The 22,904-nt window shown below is 42.9% G+C and overlaps 1 protein-coding gene across 11 annotated transcripts in view; it reads left to right on the top strand.

The window, feature by feature from the left end:
• ARVCF (ARVCF delta catenin family member) overlaps window positions 1-22,904 on the top strand; it is a 457,340-nt gene that overhangs the window by 308,244 nt on the left and 126,192 nt on the right. For all 11 annotated transcript variants that reach the window (XM_050924166.1, XM_050924165.1, XM_050924167.1 and 8 more), the window contains one exon: window positions 15,168-15,326. In XM_050924166.1, coding sequence (XP_050780123.1) covers window positions 15,168-15,326 — 159 coding nt within the window. The remainder of the gene's footprint in view (window positions 1-15,167; window positions 15,327-22,904) is intronic.

The raw sequence follows: 22,904 nt of genomic DNA, 5'->3' as shown, positions 1-22,904 counted from the left end.
GGGCAACTTTAACTAGACTTTTTCTGAATAAAGTAATTTGATTTCTGCTTGTGGGCAATTGATAAACACTGGTACCCTGTAAATACTGAAGTGTGGGAATCATGGTTCACAGAGAACATTGAATTAAATGAGAGAGGCTGGGTTTCCTGTGTGGGTGAAAGGAAACTCCAGATATTTTGCATAAGAGGGCATTGAGGTAGAGTTATACATGATTGGTGCTGTAACTTTTTGTGCAAACCATTCCTTTTAACAGGCTTTTATGTTTGAAATGAAGAAGGCTCCATTATTTGTTTCTGCTTAATACAAAAATGTATTAATAGATGTTTTCTTTCAGCATGTTGACTTCTGATTATATCTTGACTTTGGACATTTATTCTTCTCTACTGGTTCTCTCTCATCCAAGCTGACTGAGCTGTCTCTGTGAAATTCTGTTTCTTGTTTAGATCAGGAAGAGTCAAATCTGATGAAATTGCTGTAGCTTTCCAAAGCATAGCATGTAACGGGGTGCCTTGTATTTGCATTGGCAATTCCTTCTATGAGCTGCTTATAGGAGCAGCTGTGCAACAAGAGAGAACATTCTTACTGCAAGCGTTCCCACTCTGTGTGCCGAAACTTGGATCATCTGGTGGTTTTTTTAAATAGAAACATACTGTACTTTTTAAAATCTAGCTTTAAAAAAGAACCAAGTATTTTTTTGGCTGGGGATAGTGAGGTCTAATTTTCAACTTGATGGCAGAATACTGCGTCGTATCTATTCCAGAATTTCCAGGGATGTTCTGGGCATAAGCCTATTGATTTTTGGTGTAAACCGGAATAATAGAAAAGTCTGACTCACCCCCCTCCCGACCAAAATCAGTTCCTGGTGCATGAGGCAGAAGAATCTTTTTGCTTCTCCTGCCTAGACATTAGAGGCGTGTGCTCAACTTTCTTCATGAAGATCTTGTCTGTAAGAGAAATAAGACACTTACAGGGAGGGCTTGTTTGGAGCGGGAGCAATAGAGTGGTGGAAGAAGTGGAGACCCAGAAATGGAGTGAGGGGGGACCTGCAGGGGCCAGAGGGATGGAGAAAGAAGAGACCTGGAAGGGGCAGGAGGAGTGGGTGGTTGGGAGTGAGAGAGCAAACGTGGTACCCTCAAAGGAATGAAGGGTGGGGAGTGGTGGTGGTGAGAGAAACAGGAACCCAGAAAGTGGGCGATTGAGTAGGTGAATGTACAAGCAGAGATACAGAATGGGGGAAGCGGTGGTGTGGAGGAAACACAGAGGACCCTGGCATGAGGTGTGGAGTGGGGGGAGAAGGGGAGAATGGGGCACATACAGAGACCCAATTATGTGGAACCCTGATATAGTAGGCCAGCCTCTCCCTCCATTGTTGATGATGATCCCATGTGCTGAGCTGAGGGTCATTGCTGTCTCTTTTCCCAGTTAAGATTTGTGTGCTTGTGGAACTTGAGGTGCTGCAAGCCTAGCTGGGTGGTACAACCAGAGGTCGTACTCTGAAAAAGGTTGTAAATCACTGGATTAAAGGGCAGTTTCCTTCCTTTCCTTAGAGAGTTACTTACACAGTTAAATGGGACATTACAGCTGCATTCAGTCACCTCCCACTCTAGAAGAATCCCGTTAATTGTTTTTATGAATCTGGATCAAGAGAACAAAGTGGATTTTGAGGGAAAACCAGCAGTCATGAAAAGATGTGATGTGATTTGGAGAGATCGTGGTAGCATGAGGCTAGGTAATGACTTCCTGAGCCTAGTGCGAAGATGCCCACAACCCTTCTGAGACATCCTTGGCTACCAGTGCAGGAGCAGAATGGTTTTCCTTGTTTTTATTTTCATATCTGCACATGCACACACTCTTCAGTGCAATTCAGTAATACTTTCTTGGCGTGACAAGATAGACAAGTTTCACAGTTCATGTGTACATGCTTTGTGCCTGTACACAAACTTAAAATAAAAGTATAAACAGGGCGTTGTGCCATTTTAATGCATTTTCAAACAAAAAGACTGGAAATAATACAAGCCTCAATCTCTCTTAACAAAAAGAAAATCTCTTACAATGAGTAAATTGTTTTACACTACCTTTTAATTTTCTAGCTTGCCACTCTACTTAACTATATGAAATCTTGACTTCAGTATTTACATATCAGTGATTACTTCTTACTGAAATGGCTCTTTTGCCTTTTCTTGGGTGCTAACTGACAAAAAGGCACGTTGATTTGTTGAGAGATGCTTATTTATTCTTATTTTCCTGTTTGTTCTCAGTGTTGCATGATGTTGAAAGCAGGACTTGTGTTCAAGGTTCTTGTCATTAATCTCTTCCTTCTCTGGGAACACCAGTACATGATACGCTCCTAGTGAATGATTAGAAACACAAAAATAAGATAGGCAAACCATACGTAAAGCAAAGAATAGCACTTGAATTGTTTGGAGACCTTGAGGGCGGGAGGGGAAGCTATTGCTAGTGCAGTTTGGCCAATGTTGTATAAATTAAAATAACAAAAGGAACATTAACAAATAAGGAAAAAATGGAAGTTTTAAGGATGTATTAGTTTTTCCTCTTTTTCCACCACTTTCTTCTTGCATTCAGTCTCCACATCTTCATTCTCTCATGCGCCGCCTCCCCCCTGCCCGCATGTTGACTCCTCACATTCTTTCATGCTTCTTAACTGACCCGTATTCTCTTCTGGCCTCTCCCTTGTAATCTCACAATTGCTTTTTTCCCCCTTTTTCTTTCCTGCTCTGTTCCAATCTGATGGTGATTATCCCACCGTCTGATTTAACAAGCTGGACTGCAGAACTGTATTGCTGTTGTGCTTTGATTATTTGTCCCATATTAAAAACAAAATAAAAAGCAGTGGCTTTAGTAGACAGTATGAATCAGTAATGTTACTACAGATGCCAGCCATGGGCTCAGTGTAAGAAGGTTAATGAAGTAGTGAAAACAAAAACACATGGCAGACGCTCAAGCTTGTTTTGTTTTCTTCTGTTCTGACAAAGCTAAGGCCAGCCGCCTTATTTAACAGCACTAGAGTGTGAGGTTTTGTTGGGAGCATTGATCTGCCAGTTCTTTCCAATGACTCCATGGCCACTTGGCCTTGTCTCATTGAATGCCATTGATGTGTGGGTCAAACAGAACATGTCTAGATCCCTTCTGTGAATAAGAACTGGGAAGCCTTTTGTATCCGCTGCCAAAAAAACAAGGAACTGACAGAAGATAATAGCATGATTGCTATATTTGTGCAACTCCTGTTGTTGGTTGGGTTCCTGATCAGCATGATGGATGGAATGACTCCCCTTTTTATAAAGGAAGGGACCTTCCTACAAAAAATAAACATAAGAGAAATATTTTGTTCTCATGCCTTGTCAGTAAAGTCTGTAATCTCTTGTTGCATTTGCTTGTCTTCCACTATAGCAAGGAAACAGTAATTTAGATTTGAATTTCTGTCCTCATTTCATCCCACTGGTGCTCCATCATTCAGTTTTTAAAGATGTTTCCAGTTAATGAGATTCCGAAGAATGAAAGCTTGGCTTGAGATCAGTGGAGTTGAATCATGGTTCAGCAACATTTAAGCAGAAGTTATGTGCTAGATATGTCAATTTCTTACCGTATATTTGGGTGATGTTACTGTATTAAGTTTATGTATCAGTGAGCAAGAGACTGTATGTAATTGTAAGGGGAAGGTTGGTTGTAGCTTCTCCAGAAACTAAAACGTGTGGGTGAGACTAGGTAAGTTTATTCAGGTTGTAACACCTCCAGAGAAGAACCACCTGGAGAGGCTTGCATGTATGCTTCAAACTCGATTCTCTAGAGGTCAGATGACAAAGAAGGATAAATAGCCTGAGTTTAAAATAACTCATGGTCTCCTTTTTAATCCAGTAAATAAACAGGCCCTCCAGTCCAAGGGAGGCCCCAAGCCTGGCAAAAAGATTGGAAAGACTTTCGCTTTCTGGGGCCGCATGGGACTGATGGGTGACGTCTGGTTAGCTGTTAGCTTGGGTATAGGAATGTGAGTTGTTCTCAGTGTTTCTATCAGAGGAATAAATGTGCTTGCTTAAAAAGAGCTGTGTGGTAGCTTGTAACTACTGGCAATATGCTGGCCATAGCACTTGGGGAGAAAGCAAAGCACAGGTGCTGACCTTTTTAGGCTGACTGTCTTGCTAGAGATACTGCAGTGTAATCCAGGGAGCTGTGCAGCCTTCAAATCTCTCATCAAGAGGAAGTGAGAGGCAGGTCTCTAGCCAAGAAATTAGTGGCTGTAAACTGGAAACCTTTGGGTGCCCTTGGTGGACCTTGAAGGGGGGAAAATGGGTGCAGTTGCCCTGAGCTGTGATGATTTATATATACTCTGTAGGGACTCCAGAAATGGATCAGTAAGTGCCATTCTGTTTTAAGAACAGAGTAGCAGTCTGACAGCTCAAAACCGAATAAAGTTAACTCTGCTTGATGTATGGTCTCGGGTAAATTATCTGTGCCATACCCATGGAATAAGCCATGGATAAATGGTAATGGCAGCCAAGCAGTTTACTCCATAACTTGCTCCTAGGGGGATTCTGTGCTACTGCATGCATGCAGAATTCATGTCAGCTGCAGATTTCTTTGCTTTCCCGCAGAAAAATGACTTTCTGATGGGGAAGCAAAGGGAAGCTGCAAGAGTGGTCATGTGCCCTTCCCCAGCAGCACATGGGCACGTTGTTTTGGGCTCCCAGAGCAGCCAGAAGAGAGGTAAATCATGGGGGGGGGGAGGGCGGGACTGGGGACGCCCTGACTGGTGCTGGGTCAAACCCGTCTAGGGCTGGGTCAGACACATCCCCCCCCATCTACCCAACCCCATACATCTAGACCCCACCCCATACCTAGATGCCCCCACTGAGCCTCATGCCGCCACCGAGCCCTCTGTACCTGAACTTCCATCCCTCTGAGCCTCACCCCCTTCATCTAGAAATCTCCTGCACCCAGACACCACCACCGAGCCTCACCCCTTGCACCTGGCCCTCCCCAGCCCCACCCAGGGCTGGGACATGCCCTGACTGGTGGCTCATACCTGGTGCTGGGCTCAGCTGTTTGTCCCAGCGAGGCGGGGGGCGGAGGAGGCGCGTGCTTCCCCAGGCTTCATAAATGGGCAATTACAATTCCTCTTGTTTGTTACACCTATTCTAAGAGCCTGGGTATGCGTAATTAAATAATTAATTATCTTTGCATCCGTTGGTGCCTCAGTTACCTTTTTTTCCCCTCTCCCCTCCACATTGTCATTTGGCTATAAATGAGTGTTCATTTCTTCCCCCATTTCAGCCTCTTCTTTTGTTGTCAGTCCATGTTACTAGTTTGGGGTCCAGTTTTGCAACCCTCTCCTTATATGAACCATCTTTATTTTCTCAAGCAATCTCTCGTGTGTGTCTAAAGACTGTCCGCTGGTATAAGTAAGGGTTGCAAGATCAGCCGTTTACTATATATTTCAAGGTGAATGAAAATAAGCAGGATAAACTGGCCTCAAAGGAAGAAAATGAACAATTGTCAGTGAAGTCTCTTGGGTTGTTACAATAATGCAATAACTCCCATTTCACTTGGTAAAATGGACTTTCTGCTGGAATCTTTTTTTTTTTTTTTTTTTTTTAAAGAAGGTTTACAGTAAAAAAGCAGCCCCTGGCTTGCTTGTGTCTCTTGGCTTTCAGCTGGACTGGTAGTCATCCAAGTGTAACTATTGGGCTCTATATGACTCAATATGCTGGTGTTTTGTGTGTGCATGCATGTTAGTGATTGGCTAAAAAATGTTAGTGGCTAAAAAGAGGAAAATCTGTCAAGCTGAATAATAGACCTTGGGCGCTCCCTGTGTATGTAAGTTTGTGGACTTGTATATACTAATGTGTGTCATCTTAATTCCTGATCAAAACCTGGGGAGGGAATGAGGGGAGAAGAACTGTTTCCTTTTCTTGTCAGACAGGCATTTAAGAATGTGTGCAAAGGGCTCGTCCTTCCCACAAGCCTGTATGCCAACATTAAATAAGCAGCAGGTAGAGAAGAAGAAAATTCTGTTGGAGGATTGTGATATAACCTTATCCCAGGAAAACTCTCCCTCAGTTCAGCTTCTGCTAGTTCATCTGAAGACCCCAGGAAGAGAGCAAGTCTGAGTCTGTGTCGTGTTGAGCTCAGAACACAACTGCTGTTTGTTTAGTCAAATATTAGATATTCTAGCATGTATTGTGTTTAGCTACTGATTTATTTTTTTTTAGTAAATCTCTCTGTAGTATTCATTTAGCATGTGGCTTGCTCATAGCACAGGTCTACAGTAGTGCAAAGGAAAAAGAGCATTATCTATGGCTATGCAATCACAGTAAGATACAGTGTTTTCCCATTCATTTAATATGATCTCATAGTGGACAGTTTTTCCCGATTTTAAATACTAAGCTATAGCAACATAAGCGGCATTTCAAGAGAAGTATGATTTACCCAGAGTGCAATCTGTCCTATGTCCTCTTTTTAAAAGAAATCGTGTTTGGAAAAAACGCTCTATTGAGTTTAGTTCCTGAAGCTGAGCTGATGGACCATTAAGGAGAAAGGATGGTCTTGTGACTAAGGCACTGAAGAGTGAGTCAGGACACCTAGGTTCAATTCTGGGGTCTGTCTCAGACTTCTGACCTTGGGCGAGTTACTAAAGCGTGATGTGCCTTTGTTTCCCCATCAGGACAGTAAGGATAACATCTGCCTAATTTCTTCCCTCTCAGGAATGTTGAACTAAATTCATTGTCTGAAAATCCCTTTGAGCTCCATGGGTGGAAGGCACTATAGAGTGCCAAGCTTTGTTTTGAACATTAATTACTTACTCTTGTAAAGGTTTTGTCTCTGGGTGTGTCTACACAGCAAAATAAATAAAACCTGGCCCCCGCTGCAGCAAGTCTCAGGGCCTGAGTCAACTCACTTGGAGCTAAAAATAGAAGTGTTGTCTCGGTCTGGAGCCCAGGCTTGAAAACCTGGTGAGCAGGGAGAGTCTGAGCTTGGGCTCCAGCCCAACCTGAATGAGTCTACACTGCTATTTTGAGCCCCCCAACATAAGCCCAAGTCACTTGATCCAGACTCTGAAACTTGCTGCTGCAGATTGATTTGTGTGTTGTGTAGACATACCGAAAGAAACACTTTTTTTCATTGCACTACTCAGAAAGTGTTTAGTGCATCTCCCAATACTACTACCTGTAGAGGTCAGAAGATTCATGTTCTTTGATGCAGAGTCAACTTACTCTGCCAAGAGTCACAAAGGGAAAGGCTCTTCTGTTTCTTTTCTTTCGATTCAGTGTCTGATCTCCCTATATAAATACACCAGCTTCAGTTTCTCTTTGAGCCTTAGTTGGATATGAACCACAATCATACCTACTTTATAGATGTTTCATTTTGTTCCCAATGCAACATTCAAAGTCTAAACTGAGTGCTCATCAAAACAGATTTGGGATGGTTTAGGTCATTTGCTCCAGTACATGTTCTGTGCAGCCCTTTCCGTATTTAAAGGTTATCAGTAATTATAGTGTTCTGAAGGTCACCGAGCATCCATCATTAGCATAGTTATTGAGCATTACTTTTAATGCAGTGGGGTGATTAACATTACCTGCTTTGAAGATGGCCGGGATTTAAAGTCTCAGCATATTCAGTTAGCACCAAAATGATCTGAAAAAATCTTTGCTGTGGCAAGACAAGATGGTAAAGAACCAAGACATCTTTCCTGTGAAAGTGACAAATTGCCCTTTCTAATCCAGAGGGCCAGCTTGTGTGATAGAGTTGTGCAGTACATTAGCCTTCAGCTAATGGAAAAATGGAGGGAGAATGGAAGAGGAAAATGTTGAGGTGGAGCGCAATGAATGGGGCATTTTTGTTACTGCCTTGGGTTCAGGTTGTTTGTTTTCTCTCCTCCAGAAACAACTTTGCAGCAGGCCTATAATTTACCTGGGTCATCCAGCAGGTTAAGAAGGAGGCAGTGCCTCTGGAATCAGTCTCTCCTCCTCCCCCCCAACTTCCATCCTTAAAACACTGTTTACAATCTCCTGCAGTTTTCTAGCTTTGTGGAAAAGTTCAGTGGGTCATCTTCCCCTTTAGCTTCATCCATCATTCCAGTCAATTAGAAATAGTTGAGGGCCAATTGACCAGTCTTCCATTAACTGAGACACTTCAGATTGTTCAAATAGCATGAAAGCCCTCTTTGTAGACTGCTGGGGAGAGATTGTAGATTTCCCTGTTGATGGGCAGTTACCTGTGGCTGAACAGAGCCCTAGTGTATTTTGCTGCACTTCAGGGATGAATATTACTACTTCTTTTCTTGTTCTGTTGGATTTTTTTTTTCTTTCTTTCCCTGAAAGGTGTGGTGTCTTGTGGAGAGCTCAGATCATGAATTGCACTGGTCTGTTACAAAATTGTTCTTTGTTTGTGGCTGAAAACTCTTTCCAAAATGACTTTCCAGTGATTGAAAAGTCCAGTTTTTAACACTGACTTTTAAAGGCCTTTGACATTCTTTATTCATCTGTTTATCATGTTTGTGTCTGAAGGGCAAGGAGAGTGTGAAACTGCTCCGAGAACAGCTAGTGCATTGCGGTGTACAGCTTAGTTCATTATTGCATCATGTGCTAAGTGAAATTGTTGGTTTGTTGATTCGGGGAAACATTTTTCTTTTGTGAAGACTTGACTGACTTGAGGATGTGGCGTTTGTGAGTGCCCATGTCATAGAGTTGAAGGACAGAAGTGACCACTAGATCATCACCTGACCTCCTGTATCACAGAATAGAGAAGTGCCTTAACTAGGACCCAACTTGGCTTGGGCTCCACATCGTGACAGTTGCATTAACTGCAGAATGCACTGAACATGAGCACTTAAAAGATAAAGTTTCCGTTTATTATTAGCAGTAATTCAGTATGACCTGCAGGCCCCAACCAAGTATAGATTCCTGTTGTGCTAGAAACTATACAGATATAATAGTCCTTGCTCCAAAGAGCCTACTTACAGTGTTAAGGCTTGTCTACGTGTGGAGTTATTCTGCAATAGCTATTGCACTTTAAATTCACTCCCTACCTTAATCTGAAGTATCTGTTCAAGAGTAGACTGATCCTGAACATCTGATCCTGCAAAGAACAACTTGTGCGCTTAACTTTACACACATAAGTAGTCCTATTATATAAGGCCATTGCAAAGATTAGGGTTTCATTAGAAAAGTCAGACACAGGGTAGGAGACAGCAATTATTCTCATTTTTATTCAATTAGAAATATCATCTGATATAAGTATGCTGAGATTTCTAGTAATGAAAACATTTTGGCTTTGTCTACACTAGGCTTTTTTGGACAAATGTCCCACTGGTGTAAACAGCCTTGCTGTCTTGATAAAACCTACAGACCTGCTAGCTAACAGTAACCTGTAGTAAGCAGTAACCTGCTTATAGCCTCACTGCAATCCACTAAACAGAAGGAGGGTTATTAGATGGACATGCTTTGAATGTTTTTGAAGAGTACCTGTTTTGGTGGGAAGAGGTAATCTCCTGTAATTTAAATGATTTCATAAGCAGAGAATAAAATAAAACAACTTTTCTGTCTCAGTGCAGGATGTGTGATCCTTCTAGGGGAGCTTATTCTTTTATTAAACAGATGTAAAATAATCACTTTGATGGAAAGCTAACTCTAGGAATCAAAATGATGATGGTTCTAGGGACTTAAATATTCTAATGCAAAGTAGGCTCTCTGAGATATTTCTGTATGGCAAATCACTCTGCTTTTAACAAAACAAGAATTACTATTTTACGGTTCTTGCCTGAAATGTCTAAAGATATTTCAACTGCACTAAATTACAGGCTGGCGATAAAATGATTGTTTTTTTAACAATGGCTTGTTTTTAGAGGCTGCTGGAAATGTAAGCACAGCTAAACAGGGATGTGATTCATCCACTGACAAAAAGCCTTCAGTATTGATACGCTTTCTCACTAACTGGATTGGGACCTACTTTTTTGATAAAGTAGCGTTGACTTCTGGTTTTCTTGTGACAGAACCAGACATATGATGACTCATATAATGCCTCATACATTACACTCAGTGACTTCTCTCGGTGACACCTTGGAAATATGTTCATTTATCACAAGAGAACTCTTGCCATGATTTTATGTAAACGCTTTTACATTTCTGTAGTCTAACCATCACGCTTGAAAGGTTAAATGAGATGTTGTGGTCTCTGGAAGGCAAGGCAGAGAGTAACATCTCTCTCCTGCTGGAGCTGTCACAATCCTGAACATGTTTCCGACTGACGAGGATTGGATAGGAGCCCTCTTCAGAGACCGACTGTGCTGTTGCTTAATCGCTGTAAAGCAATGGCTCAGTCTCAACTTTCCCATATTGGGATCCATCCCCCATTTAACAATATGGAAAGGGTAAGGTTTCCACAACTCCTGACAACTATTCATGATCCCCAGAATGAGAAGTCTTATACTGAGTGACACCAAGCATGACCTCTCACAGGCTGCTCACGTTTGCCTGGTTAGTGCCCTAGCAAAGTGAGCAAAGGAATGGGATGTGGGTCCAAACTGGAGTCTCCTGCTGCATGACAAGGATAGGAAACCGCCACTAAGATTAGCCATTGAGGGAACCACATTTGAACCCTTACCAGTCTGCACAGACTAACAAATATCAAAATGTCCGTCAAGTCAAGTTTGTACTAAGTCCTTAAATAATTGAGCTGAACTGGTTAAATGTTTGAAACATTGGCTTCATGCAGAATCCTGTTAAGCAAGGGGGGTGTGCAGGATATTTTTTGAGCTATGCAGAGAGATTCATTTGATGCCTTCTGAAGAATTTTGAAAGTAGCATTGAGTCCTGAGTTCTGTGATTGAGACACAAAAGCCATAATTGAAACTAAACATTTATTTTTTCCCATTGTTGTTACTTTACCAAAAACTTGAGTCAAGAACATTAAAAAGTTTTTGGAGATCAAAGAGCAGCCTCTTGGAAGTCAACTTGGGGAACTGAAGGTTGGATGACATTCCACCCTTTTCACTCACATGTCCCAGGGTAGTTCGTGCAGTAAGAAGGCAGATCCATGCAAATGCAACCTGGGTAGCTGTCTGCATTGGGAAATCTACCTTGAACTAGTCAGGCTTTTAATCTTTTTTGATGCGCAGGGGACACTTTTTTCCAGCTGATAGCAGGCTGCATTAGGAATGCAAATCCGTATCACATCTCTCAGGATCATTATTTTAGAAGCAGCGAGAGGATAAAAACAAGCACTAGTGTTCATTTAAAGTCAGCGTGCTCTAGTCTGCAGTTCGCTCATATTTAAGTGCCAGGCTTTAAAGATTTTTCTTTGCCCAGAGGCAGCCTGGATACAAAGGGAGATTTTATTATTATTTTTAAGTAAACATATCACAAAAAAGGACAAACTATTTTTTGCCTCTCTCCGTTTTCCTAAGTTTATCACTAAACATGGTTTGCCTCACAAAACTTTAGGAAAGGAGGAGAGAAACTAGGGCCTTGGCTACCCTGGCACTTTACAGCGCTGCAACTTTCGCACTCGGGGTGAAAAAACACCCCCCTGAGTGCTGCAAGATACAGCGCTGTAAAGCCTCAATGTAATCAGTGCTGCAAGCGCGGCTCCCAGCGCTGCAAGCTACACCCGTAGAGGATGTGGTTTACGTGCAAGCGCTCCGACCACACTCACACTTCAAAGCGTTGCCGCGGCAGCGCTTTGAAATTTCAAGTGTAGCCATACCCTAGGTAATCCAGTGGCCTCAAAACGCAGCAGAGAGAGAGAAAGAGAGAGCGTGCACAAGAAATCCTCAACTTTCAAATCCCCATACCTTTTATACCATCTGCAAGTTGGCAGGGAAGGTTACAGAGAAGGGAATACAATGGATTATGTTGAATGGGCTTGGATATTGTGTAATTCAGTTTTACAGTGAAGAATAATGGATGGTCCTGAATTTTCAGTTCATTACAATGTGTAAACTGCCTTCTGATTATAGAGAACCTCTACTTAAGGTGAAACTTTTCTGTCGATTGGAGACAATGGCTTTACTATAAGGGGTTGGAATTAAAGCATATGATGATTTTTGTTTTGTTTTTGTTTTTGCTGGAAAAATATGCAACCCTGAATAGATTTTCCACAGGACTTAGTTTCCCCTTTAGTCTATGGTGATAACACATAAAATGACTCTTAAACTGCAGAATACTTGCTAGATTCAGCATGTATTACAAGTCATTGGCAGTAGTGATTATCGAAATGAAAGCTTGAAAACTGCTGAAATGAGTGATTTCCTGTGGGATTTAAGCATATTCAGGCTGATAATTAATACTGCAAAATTTATGCTGTGATTTCAATGGGAAATGGAGTTGGGCCTGCTTACACCACCAGTGAATTTGGTCCAGTGTGCATGTTCCTTTTATGATTTGCTCTCTTTGCTGTTTGGTCAAGAGATCCACCTCCAGCTTAATGCCTGTACTGAAGTCTGTGACAGGGTTAATATTAGGGTGACCAGATGTCTCGATTTTATAGAGACAGGCCTGATTTTTGGGTCTTTTTCTAGATAGGCTCCTATTGCTCTTCACCCCGTCCCAATTTTTCACACTTGGTGTCTGATCACCCTAGTTAGTTTTCGTGTCCAGGTACACATGAATAATAATCACTAGTTAAAATGTAAGCCCAAATTGCAATAACAGGTATTATCTGGAATGTCAGAATATAGCAAACTGAACAAGGGAACCTTCCCTACTTGCTTCAAAGAAGATTACAGATCATGTGAGGATTAAATGAAATATTTTTTTTCTCCTGTGGAGTCTAAGAAGAGAATTCAAAAGCTTTGCTCCTGTTCATCTGCACAAAGTCCATTTGAAAGTAATCTGTCCTTCAGGACTCAAGAGAAGGCATGTCACCACCTAGGATGCTAGCCAGATACCATGGGGATGAAATATAATTTCCTAAATGAAATGCTATAAAACAATACACGATAGTTTTCCTAGTGATGACACTGCTCACAGGTACAGGATATTTAAGTCTTAACATAATTAAACTCAACAGCTGCATGGGAACAGTTTCATCCCCATCATTTTATTTCCATATGCGGTGAAAACAGATCTTGACTTACCCACAATCATTTCTTAACAGGATCAGTTGGCATTGCAATTGATTATGCCGTGTGTACAATACTTCACTGCTATTTTTTAAACATTTTATTATTGAAATAAGTGTAGAAAGAATATATCAGATTCCTCTTACATCTAGTAGGACTTCCCTTTGTAAGCATAGGCCCCGATTCTGCTTTCGGCTCTGTACTCTTACGCCTGTGCACAGCCCACTGGCTTTAGGGAGTACAATGAAAGGAACTGTTATACCACTGGCCCTAGCTAAGGATTGCAAGTGTTTTGGACAAGTCTTATTTCTCAAGCTGTAAACCAGTGTTTCATTGTCCATGTATTGCGACACTTCCGAAATTCATTCATCCATCAGGAATATCTCTTCTGATTTCTGTTGCTATGTGAGACACACAAATTGCACAAGGAAAAATGTAACAGAAATGTCTGCTTGGGAGGCAGAAGAATCATCTTCAGGTAGCTTTCCTCAAGAGAACCATCCTTTTTGTAGAGAATTTTCATTCTGTTCAACAGTGGACTATACAAGGTTACCAACTTTGATTTGCAGAAAACTGAATACCCTTGCCCTGCCCTGCCCCGTCTCCAAGGCCCTCCGCTGCTCACTCCATCTCCTCTCCCTCTGTTGCTTGCTCACCCCCACCCTTGCTCACTCACTCATTTTCATTGGACTGAGGCAAGGGGTTGGAGTGCTGAAGGGGATGAGGGACTCTGGGTGGGGGGGTGAGCTCTGGAGTGGGACTGAGGATGAGGGGTTTGGAGAGCAGGAGGGGGTTGGAGTCTAGGCTCTGGAGGAGGGTCAGAAATGAGGGGTTTGGAATGTGGGAGGGGGTTCTGGGCTGGGGGATGTGTGGGGATGTGGACTCTGGTGTGGGGTCAGGGATGAGGGGTTTGGGGTGCAGGAGTGGGCTTCAGGCTGTTACATAAGGTTGGGGTGTTGGAAGGGAGTATGAGTGCAGGATGGGGCTTAGGGCTGGGGTAGGGCGTTGGTGTGCGGGAGAGGGTGCAGGGTGTGGGCTTTGGGTCCCACTTACCTCGGGAGTCTCCTGAAGCCACCAGTATGTCCCTGTGGCTCCTAGGTGGAGGCACAGCCAGGTGGGTCTGCATGCTGCTGCTGTCCCTGCCATTCCCCATTGGCTGTTGTTCCCAGCTAATGGGAGCTAGCGCTCGGGGTGGGGGCAGCACACGGAGCCCCTGCAGCTGCGCTTATGCCAAAGAGCTGTAGAGAAAATGCCAGCCATTTCTGGGAGCTGCGCAGAGCCAGGGCAGACAGGGAGTCTGCCTTAGTCCTGCTGCACCGCTGACCAGGCTTTGAATGGCCTTATCAGTGGTGCTGACTGGAGCGGCTCGGGTCCCTTTTTGTTCCGGTCAAAAACCAGATGCCTGGCAGCCCTAGTTGGCTATGTTGTGTATATACTACAACTTTTAACTGAGATTGTAACCAGTTAGGCTTTATCTATACTGTAGGATATTCAGCAGCGAAAAACTCCCACTACTGCTAGCACCAGTTCGGTTGTGCGATTCTTTGGCTAACCATATTTCCTTAATTATCATCATCACTTTGACCAAGTAAGATATGTGTTAGCGTACTGAGTAACTAGAAGGCCTTGATAAATTATTTATAGCCTTGTTATACACTGCTACTCAGGTCTGAAGAGTGTATTTTATCGGTTGGAAATAAGTTTCGAACACTAAATAAGATTAAATGCTCTAAAAGAAATGGTCCTTTTTACTGTGGAGCACGATGGGTTTTTTTTTGGTTTTGCTGTTTTTTATGCACAGGTACTCCACTCATCCTAGATTGGGCATAGCAGGGAAAGTGCCAATCAAGTGTAAATATGAAGAAATAGTCTCCTGTAAATGGGCAATAAATGCTGAGTCCTTGATCTCCACTTATGTAGGTTATTCAGTCAGGCCAGCCTACCCTGAGCTAGTTATTCTTGGGTCAGTAAAGCCCTCCTTTCTGAATCTATATTTCCAGGCGTCTGACATTATACATTGTTTAAAAACAAACAAACCCACCCTTCTAGGTAGTGACAGTATAAATGAAAAACATGTTCCATTTTTATTTCTTAGGAGCAAAGCCCCAGCAACCAAACATCAATAACAATGATGCAAGAGCCTCAGGAGATGGTAGAGGAGACCGTTACTGTTGAGGAAGACCCGGGTACCCCTACTTCCCATGTGTCTATTGTGACTTCAGAAGATGGAACCACAAGGAGAACTGAGACTAAGGTAGGAATTTCTGGACCATGCTGAGTATGATTTTAGGGGCATTAAAAGGGTTAGTTCAAAGGTAGGGTTTGCTCTCCTTTTTCATAAGAGGTCCATTGGGGAGAAATGATAAAACGTCAGCCTCACACAGGAATTAAAAAAAAAAAATTAGTGGCATGTAGAATAGAGCAGTATCATAATCATGTCTCTCTCCGTCTCAAACTATATACAATCCTCAATAATGGTGTGATTCTACCTATTGCTTTGTTCCTCAGAAAATAGTTTTCCAGTTTCCACAGCTTTTGTTTCAAATATCACCACAGTTGTGCATGAGTAAGGGTATGTTTTAGTCACGGGTATTTTGAGTAAATGTCATGGACAGGTCATGAGCAGTAAACAAAAATTCATGACTTAGAGGGGTGGCTTGGGGAGGGGGGCCCTGAGGGCGCAGTAGATGCTGGAGGGTGTATGGGGGGCACAGTGAGTGATGGAGAGGGGGTGTGGCCTGGGGGTGGCTGGGGCAGGCCCTATCTGGCTCCTGGGAAGCAGTGACCTTAGCTCCATGTGCTGCCTCTGCTCCACCCAAAGTCCCGTTTCTGCAGCTCCCAATGGTTGGGAACCATGGCCTGTGGGAGCGGTGGCTATGGGTGGCAGCAGCACATGGAGCTAGGAGCTGAGGGATGGGAGTTCCTGTGTTCCTTCTGGGAAGCCTCCCCCAGGTAAGTGCTGCCCCACACCCCAATCCCGAGCCCTGAGCGCCCCTCCCACTCACACACCCAAACTCCTGCTGCGGTAGGTCCTGAGACTGCTCCAGCAGCAGCCAGTGCGACTGGCTCAGGGCTGCCCAAGCTGCTCAGGTGACTCCCGGGCCAGCTGCACCATGCTTCTCCAGAAGTCACGGAGCAGAGGTCATGGAAAGTCACGGAATCTGTGACTTCCATGGCCTCTGTGACAAGCACGGGGGCTTTACATATGAGTGATTTCAGTATTGTTTCTGTCAATACCATTTAGGTAGATTATCAGGTTCATTATGATTATAGATGTTACTACTGGCCTTCCTCCCCTTCACTCACTCTGCTCTTGTTTACTCTTCTCATGTTGTCTTGTATGAGGTTAGTTTCCATTTTCCATGGGACAAGTATTGTATGTTTGGCGCTCTCTGGCAAGCTTTGCAGAGCTCTTAGAATGCTTTGTACCTGCAGTTCTGGACCTCAGCAGTTACGCTGACATCTTTACTAGGGTTTGGTCTAGTGAAGGGTCAAACGTGTTTCTATTTTTAAAATTATTAAACAGTATTCGTTAAAATGATATTGTCCAGCTGTTTTCCCCCTTAGATTGGACATAAATGGACAGCCAAAAAAAGTTGTACAGAAGTCACCATGTTGGTGTTTGTGTTTGTGTTTACTGGCATTCCAGAATTGCAGTCGCTTAAGACATCAGTTCAGTGTGTCAGATCTCAAGCTAAAGGAGCACAATTCCACTGAAGTCAACAGAGTTGCACACGTTTACACTGTTTGAGGATCTTTGTGTGTATGTTCTTTTGGCTCTTCTAAATGCATCTTTAGATAGGGAAGGTTTTTTGGACTTTCCTAGTAAGTTTGCATATAGGATTTAAAAACCACTTCAGCCTCCTCTCATTTTATTTGAGCGATTGATAGTTCAGTATTTTAAGATTTAAAAACAGTATGTTACATCTTTAAATTATAGGGACTAAGTATATTTATACCTTTTTTCTAGCAGAAAAGTATACAGGGAAGAAGTAATAAATTTAGATGCTGATGAAATGGAGCAACTTTTTTTTAATAAACTAATTATAATTCATAGCTTTGAGACTCTAACCTAAGCCTTGCAAAGGGATACAATGGTAGATGTGACCTAAAGGGTAATAGAGTTTGTATGGAAAGGAGGCCTCTGCTATTTTTACAATGGCTGTTAGATTAGGGTACCACATGGATGATATAGTTTGTCCAAAATAGTCATGCTGCTGATAAGCAACATGTTCGTTCTCATAGCATGAAGAATGTAATCTTATCTTACATGATATACCTGCTATTTCACCGTCTTTCCCACATACCTTAAACAAATACTGTACCTGTTCTTTCTTTTTCTCTCTCTCTCTCTCTCACACACACTGTTTTTCCCATGCACTGAAGAAAATCGTATGGAGAAAAAGATGTTTAAATTAACACATGATATCAAATAATAAACCTATTTCAGGTACATCCCAAGCATTATAAAATTGAGTAGAAAATTGACATGCTTTAAGAGTTGGGAACATAGTCCAGTGGTGGATTAGTCCAACTGCCAATTGGAGGGACCCGGAAAAATGGGCACCCCCATGCTCTGACCCGCTCCGCCCACCCAGCGCTCCTGCCAGGGAGTGGGAGAAGCCCCCGTGCTCTGATTCCTGCACCCCCCGCCCCTCCACAGGAGCTCCAGGCAGATGGTGCAGGGCAAGCCCCCGCACTCTGACCCCACTCTCCCCCAGCAGGAGTATCAGGCGGGCAGGGGAAACCCCTGTGCCCCAACCCCGCTCCATCCCTCAGGAGTGCCGAGTGAGTGTAGCGGTGCAAGCCAGAGGAGTGCTGGAGAAGTGGTGGAGACTGCAGGTGGAAGGGCTGGGGAGGGACTCTCAGTTATCTGGCCCAGGGCCCCACAAAACCCTAATCTGACTCTGCGTGGTCTTTTCATTTATGTCACTGTTAAATCTGCTTCAGTCTAGGTACTAAACTGAGGGAAATTTAGGAACGTAGAAGAGCCATTTTACTAAAGGAATAGTTCTGTTAAAGTCCAGTTTTGATTCAAGAAGTGATGTTGAAATGTCCAAAAAGCAGGTTGGCCAAAAAACTTGTAATTTGGTCAGAAAAGGTAACGTGGTTTTAAAGGGGATCACCTCTGTCTTTGAAAGTATATACTTCTTAATTCTATATTTTAATATGGAAATCCAGCTGGTCTTCAGCTTATAGTTGGCTTAGTAACAAATGCAAAAATGGAGACAGTTGCAGTTCATTTGCTAGTGCTTTTCTTTGGAAGTTGATTGGCCTTAGTCTAGTTAGGTGTTCTATAGATCCTGTCATTGCCGTATTGGAGCATCTCTCAAAGAAATTTTGTTTCATGGTTACCTCTGTGAAGTATAGAATTACTGTCTCCATTGCACAGATGAGGAGGTGGAGGCACAGTCACACAGGAAGTGTGTGCTGGACTCCAGATCTCCTGACTCGCTCCCAGTCTTGTACCATAAGACTGTCCTTCATCCCATAGGTTTGGATACTAGCTTGGGACTCCAGAGACCCAGGTTTGATTCCCTGCTCTACTGCAGGCCTCCTGTGTGACTTGTGATAAGTCAGTCTGTTTCTCTGTGCGTCAGTTGGAAATAATGGGACTTCCTTATCTCCTGTGGTGAAGATAAGTACCTTAAAGACTGTGAAGGGCTTGGAGACTACGCAATGGGCACTACGGTAGTACCACCCGCCAGCTCACCTGTCTTCGAGATGCCCTTTATGGTCACTTGTGACAGTGGAATCTGTTTGTCGCAACAAGTGGTCAGCGATGACCGTTAATCACTCTCTTGTCACTGGCCCAACCATCTGTCCACCGGGGTTTGACTTGCCAAGGCACCTTTGGTCATCTCTGAACCGGTTTCAAACAGGACAGGACAACTGTTGGGCCAGTCTCTTTAAACGGGGGTTTTCTAATTACCCATGATGCAGCTGCAGTCAATTCACACTGTCACATATCCTTGATGAGTGCCAACTTGTTTTGATGGCAGCCTGCCCGTTCTCCACCTGGCTGATGACACTCTCAAATGGCTGGGCACATTGCGCGTATGCTGAGTACTACAGTAATAAAATAATAATGAAAAGCTGACATAGATTCACCCAGAGCTGCTTTCACACATCCTGGCCCAGGACTCCTAGAAGTGGAAAATCAGGCTGGAGGGAGTGGTTACAGCAGTGCAAGGAATCATTACTCTTCCCCTGTGTTCGGGAGCTCTCAGATGGCCAATATAACTCCTCAAGTGAGGGTGGTGTTGGATAGGGAGAGGATATGACAGTGTATGGATATGCTAATTTAGTACATCCCCCTAGAAAACTACCACTAGCAAGGTTCCTAAGGAGTTGCTGTCACCCCAGTGGCTTAAAATAGTGGCTATAGCCCTGCTTCAAGTATGCGCTCACTTTTTTGCACCTCTTTTAAAAGAACAGTATTTCCTACACTAGAATTAGGACTGTCTTCAGACACACATGTTAAATCTATTTTATGTAATGTTTAATGCATTACTTTAATAAAAGTGGTATTAAAAATTGACATGGTTCCTGTTTTAGGTCTATATATACATGCTCCGTATCCCGCTCCCCACACCTCTGTCTGTTAGCCAGCAGCTCATTACCTTACCTTGCAACTCCCCCCAAATGCTATACAAAATGGGCTCTAGCCCAATTTAACCCTTCCCTCATCTGCGACTTTACTCCTACCATGCACTGGTACAGATCGTGTTCCACTCACCATCTCATGCATTATAAGCCTACTTTCCTCCCATGTTCCAGTCAATTTCCCTCCAGATTTCCAGGCAAACCATCAGTCTCTAGTTCACTTCTGCCCCATTTTTCCCCCCCAGTGTAGGTCTCCAATTGGAGGCTCTGGTGCCTTCCTCCATTAGACAGGAGCTTCAGGGTATGTCTACACTAGGCTTTTTACCTGGAGTTAATTGATTGCCAGTGAGCTTGCAATAGTTAACATGTTACAGTGTTTTTTCTGAACTACAACCCTTTGTTCTTTGCCTTAGGCTGAGCCCTCATACCTGGGGCAAGGCTTCCTTTCACCCTCACAGCAGGGAATGTTTTTCTGGGAAGTTCCAGGCCAGCCACTTCCCCCAACTGGACTTTCCTTCAAGGGAGCAGCCATGCCAGGTTGACTAAGACACTGCATTCAGCATAATAAAGACCAGAGAACCCAATGATCTGCACCTCCACCAGCCAAATGCATTCGAGGAGCTTTCCAGGGTCCCACTTCCTACCATGGGATACCGCTTCGAAGACTACTTCGGCTGTGTTTCTGTGACTTGCATGACTAACTCACACTGGTATTACTTGATTTGATGTGCTATTTAGAACATGCTTTTGGGTTCCACAGATTGAGAGTGCATTTTTACTTTTAGATTTTGGATTCGTTTTCATAGAAGATTAGGAAGATTAGTCCAACCCCCTGCTCAAAGCAGGAACGACTCCAACTAAATCATCCCAGCCAGGGCTTTGTCAAGCCAGGCCTTAAAAACCTCCACCACCTCCTTAGGTAACCCATTCCAGTGCTTCACCACCCTTCTAGTGAAATAGTGTATCCTAATATCCAACTTAGGCCTCCCCAACTGTAACTTGAGATGATTGCTCCTTGTTCTGTTGTCTACCACCACTGAGAACAGCCTAGCTCCATCCTCTTTGGAATCCCCCTTCTGGTAGTTGAAGACTTTATTCACTTTAATTTTGCATTTGAGACTTTGGAGCTAGAATTGAAATGTAGTGGCTCCTGCACAATGCTGTTCCCTTGTGCTTTCTTTTATACCTGCTGTTTCAGAGACATAATACGCTACTGTCTTTCTCAAAGTATAATTAAAGTAAACAGCCTCAACTCATAGGCACTGAAATTTGACACTGTGCTTTTCCTTTCTTCTTCTTCTTTTCTTTAAAACCTTCTATTGCAGTGAGTTGTGTTAAGAAGGGTTAATAGAACTCAATAATTGCCATCTTTTAAATGGAGAAAACCTCCCTTCATTCCTCTTCTTGAAATGTACTCTCTGTGATTGCTCTCCAAACTCTTTCTCGTTGTTTAACGTATGTACCTTGCTGCCTTGGTCTTTGCATCTCATTCACGGCACAAAGGATGTATCTGATATACTCCATCTCAACTTTACAGTCTCTCCTGGAAGGCAAATATCTAGCATGTTAAAACAGTGAAGGTCACCTTGGGGAGGAAGCTACCACATTTAGTTTCTAGCATAGGAACACTGCAGCAGATTAAGTGAAGCCTGTTCTTCAGTGGTTGAAGAGCACTTAATAAAGTAAGCCAAATTATTTGTGTGTGTGTATGTGTGTTCTTTTCTCTATTTCTGGATATTTATTCTCATCAGCATTGGAATGCTAAATGTCTTCCAAGAGAGATTTTGATCCTATTTTTGCATAAAACAATGTACCTATGTTTTTAAATAGGCTTCTTTGTTTGTTTTTTTGTTTAAAAATAAAAGCTGTCTGTTGAGAACATGCACACTCTGCCTCATGCTTTTCAGTGCTCACCAGGGGCCTGATCTTGCAAAGTGCTGAATACCTGCTCCTCCCATTTTAGGGATTGAAAGTGCTTGTGATTTAAGCCCGAGATTTCTGAGGTGCCACTTAGCCCCATAGTGCAGCCGTACCCCATAGTGCAGCCATACACTTAAGCAGAGTTGTTTGAAAGGGCTTTAAGGGGAGGTGGGCACTGCAGCTGGAATGAGTTTCAGCAGGAGTTGAGTACTTCACTCGCATAGGCCTCTTTGAAACTCAAGTTTAAGTGGAAAAGGAGGAAAGTTTGAGCCTCTTTTTGAAACTCTGCAGGGTCGGTTCTTACCCAGCATTTAACAAAAAGGTAAAGCCTTGAACCCATTTGACCTGATGATGATTTTACAGTCTGCAGTTCAAAAACAAGCACTCGGAAATGTCAAAATGTGTTTATCCTTGAGTGCTTTCTTCTTTCCTGTTTGTATTTTATGACACAATTTCAGCAAAATCTCGTGTCTTGTCAGTTTCTATAAGATATTTAATTCATCTGAGCTGTGTTTTTGTTAAACCCACAACATGGAATGTAGGAATTATAGGCACTACTTAATCAAGTGGGGTTTGTTTGTACAAAGGCAAACCATTTAAACAAAATCCTGCTAGGATCTTCCTCTGTATTAATGTTTGCACTTCACACACTTTGAGGAGCTGATATGCACTGTGAACTTATCTATCCAATCACCTCTACTTTGGGGTCATTTACAATAATTGTGGTAGTTTTTCTCATTTGCTGTTCCTGTGACTTCAAGGCAGGAAAGTAAAACAAGAAGGAAAGGATAACATGCAGGTTTTTGAAGTATAAATGGTTCTGTTGGCAAATGCATTTCCAGAAAGAACTGGAGGAAATATTGTTACACTACATCGGCCTCAAATTAAATATCAAAAATTTTCACCTTGTAAATAGTGTCAAGGCTGACACATACACAATTTAATTGATTTTTTTAAAGAAAATATTACCTAGGTGGATTTGAAATACAACTTTCAAAAGTGCCCACCGGGATGTTTGCATGAATGCTTATTGTATGGCAAGCTTGGATGTAAATCTGCAGCACTCCAGCATGCTGTGTACTAGCTGTCCACGTGGACAGCAGACTAGGGAACTTTACGTGCACAACAGCAGGGTTCACATGGACAGCTGAGTATGTGGCACTGGAGTGTTGTAGATTTCCATCCCAGTTTGCTTCACACCAACTCATAATTTAGACGTGCCCTAATTTAGAAAGCCTAAAGCTCATTTTTGAAAGTGATTCAGGAGCTCCTTTTTGGCAATGATTGTCAGACTTCTTTAGTCAAT

The sequence above is a fragment of the Gopherus flavomarginatus genome, chromosome 15 (assembly GCF_025201925.1).
Source record: "Gopherus flavomarginatus isolate rGopFla2 chromosome 15, rGopFla2.mat.asm, whole genome shotgun sequence".
Taxonomy (NCBI): domain Eukaryota; kingdom Metazoa; phylum Chordata; order Testudines; family Testudinidae; genus Gopherus; species Gopherus flavomarginatus.
This window is presented reverse-complemented; position numbering and strand designations above follow the sequence as displayed.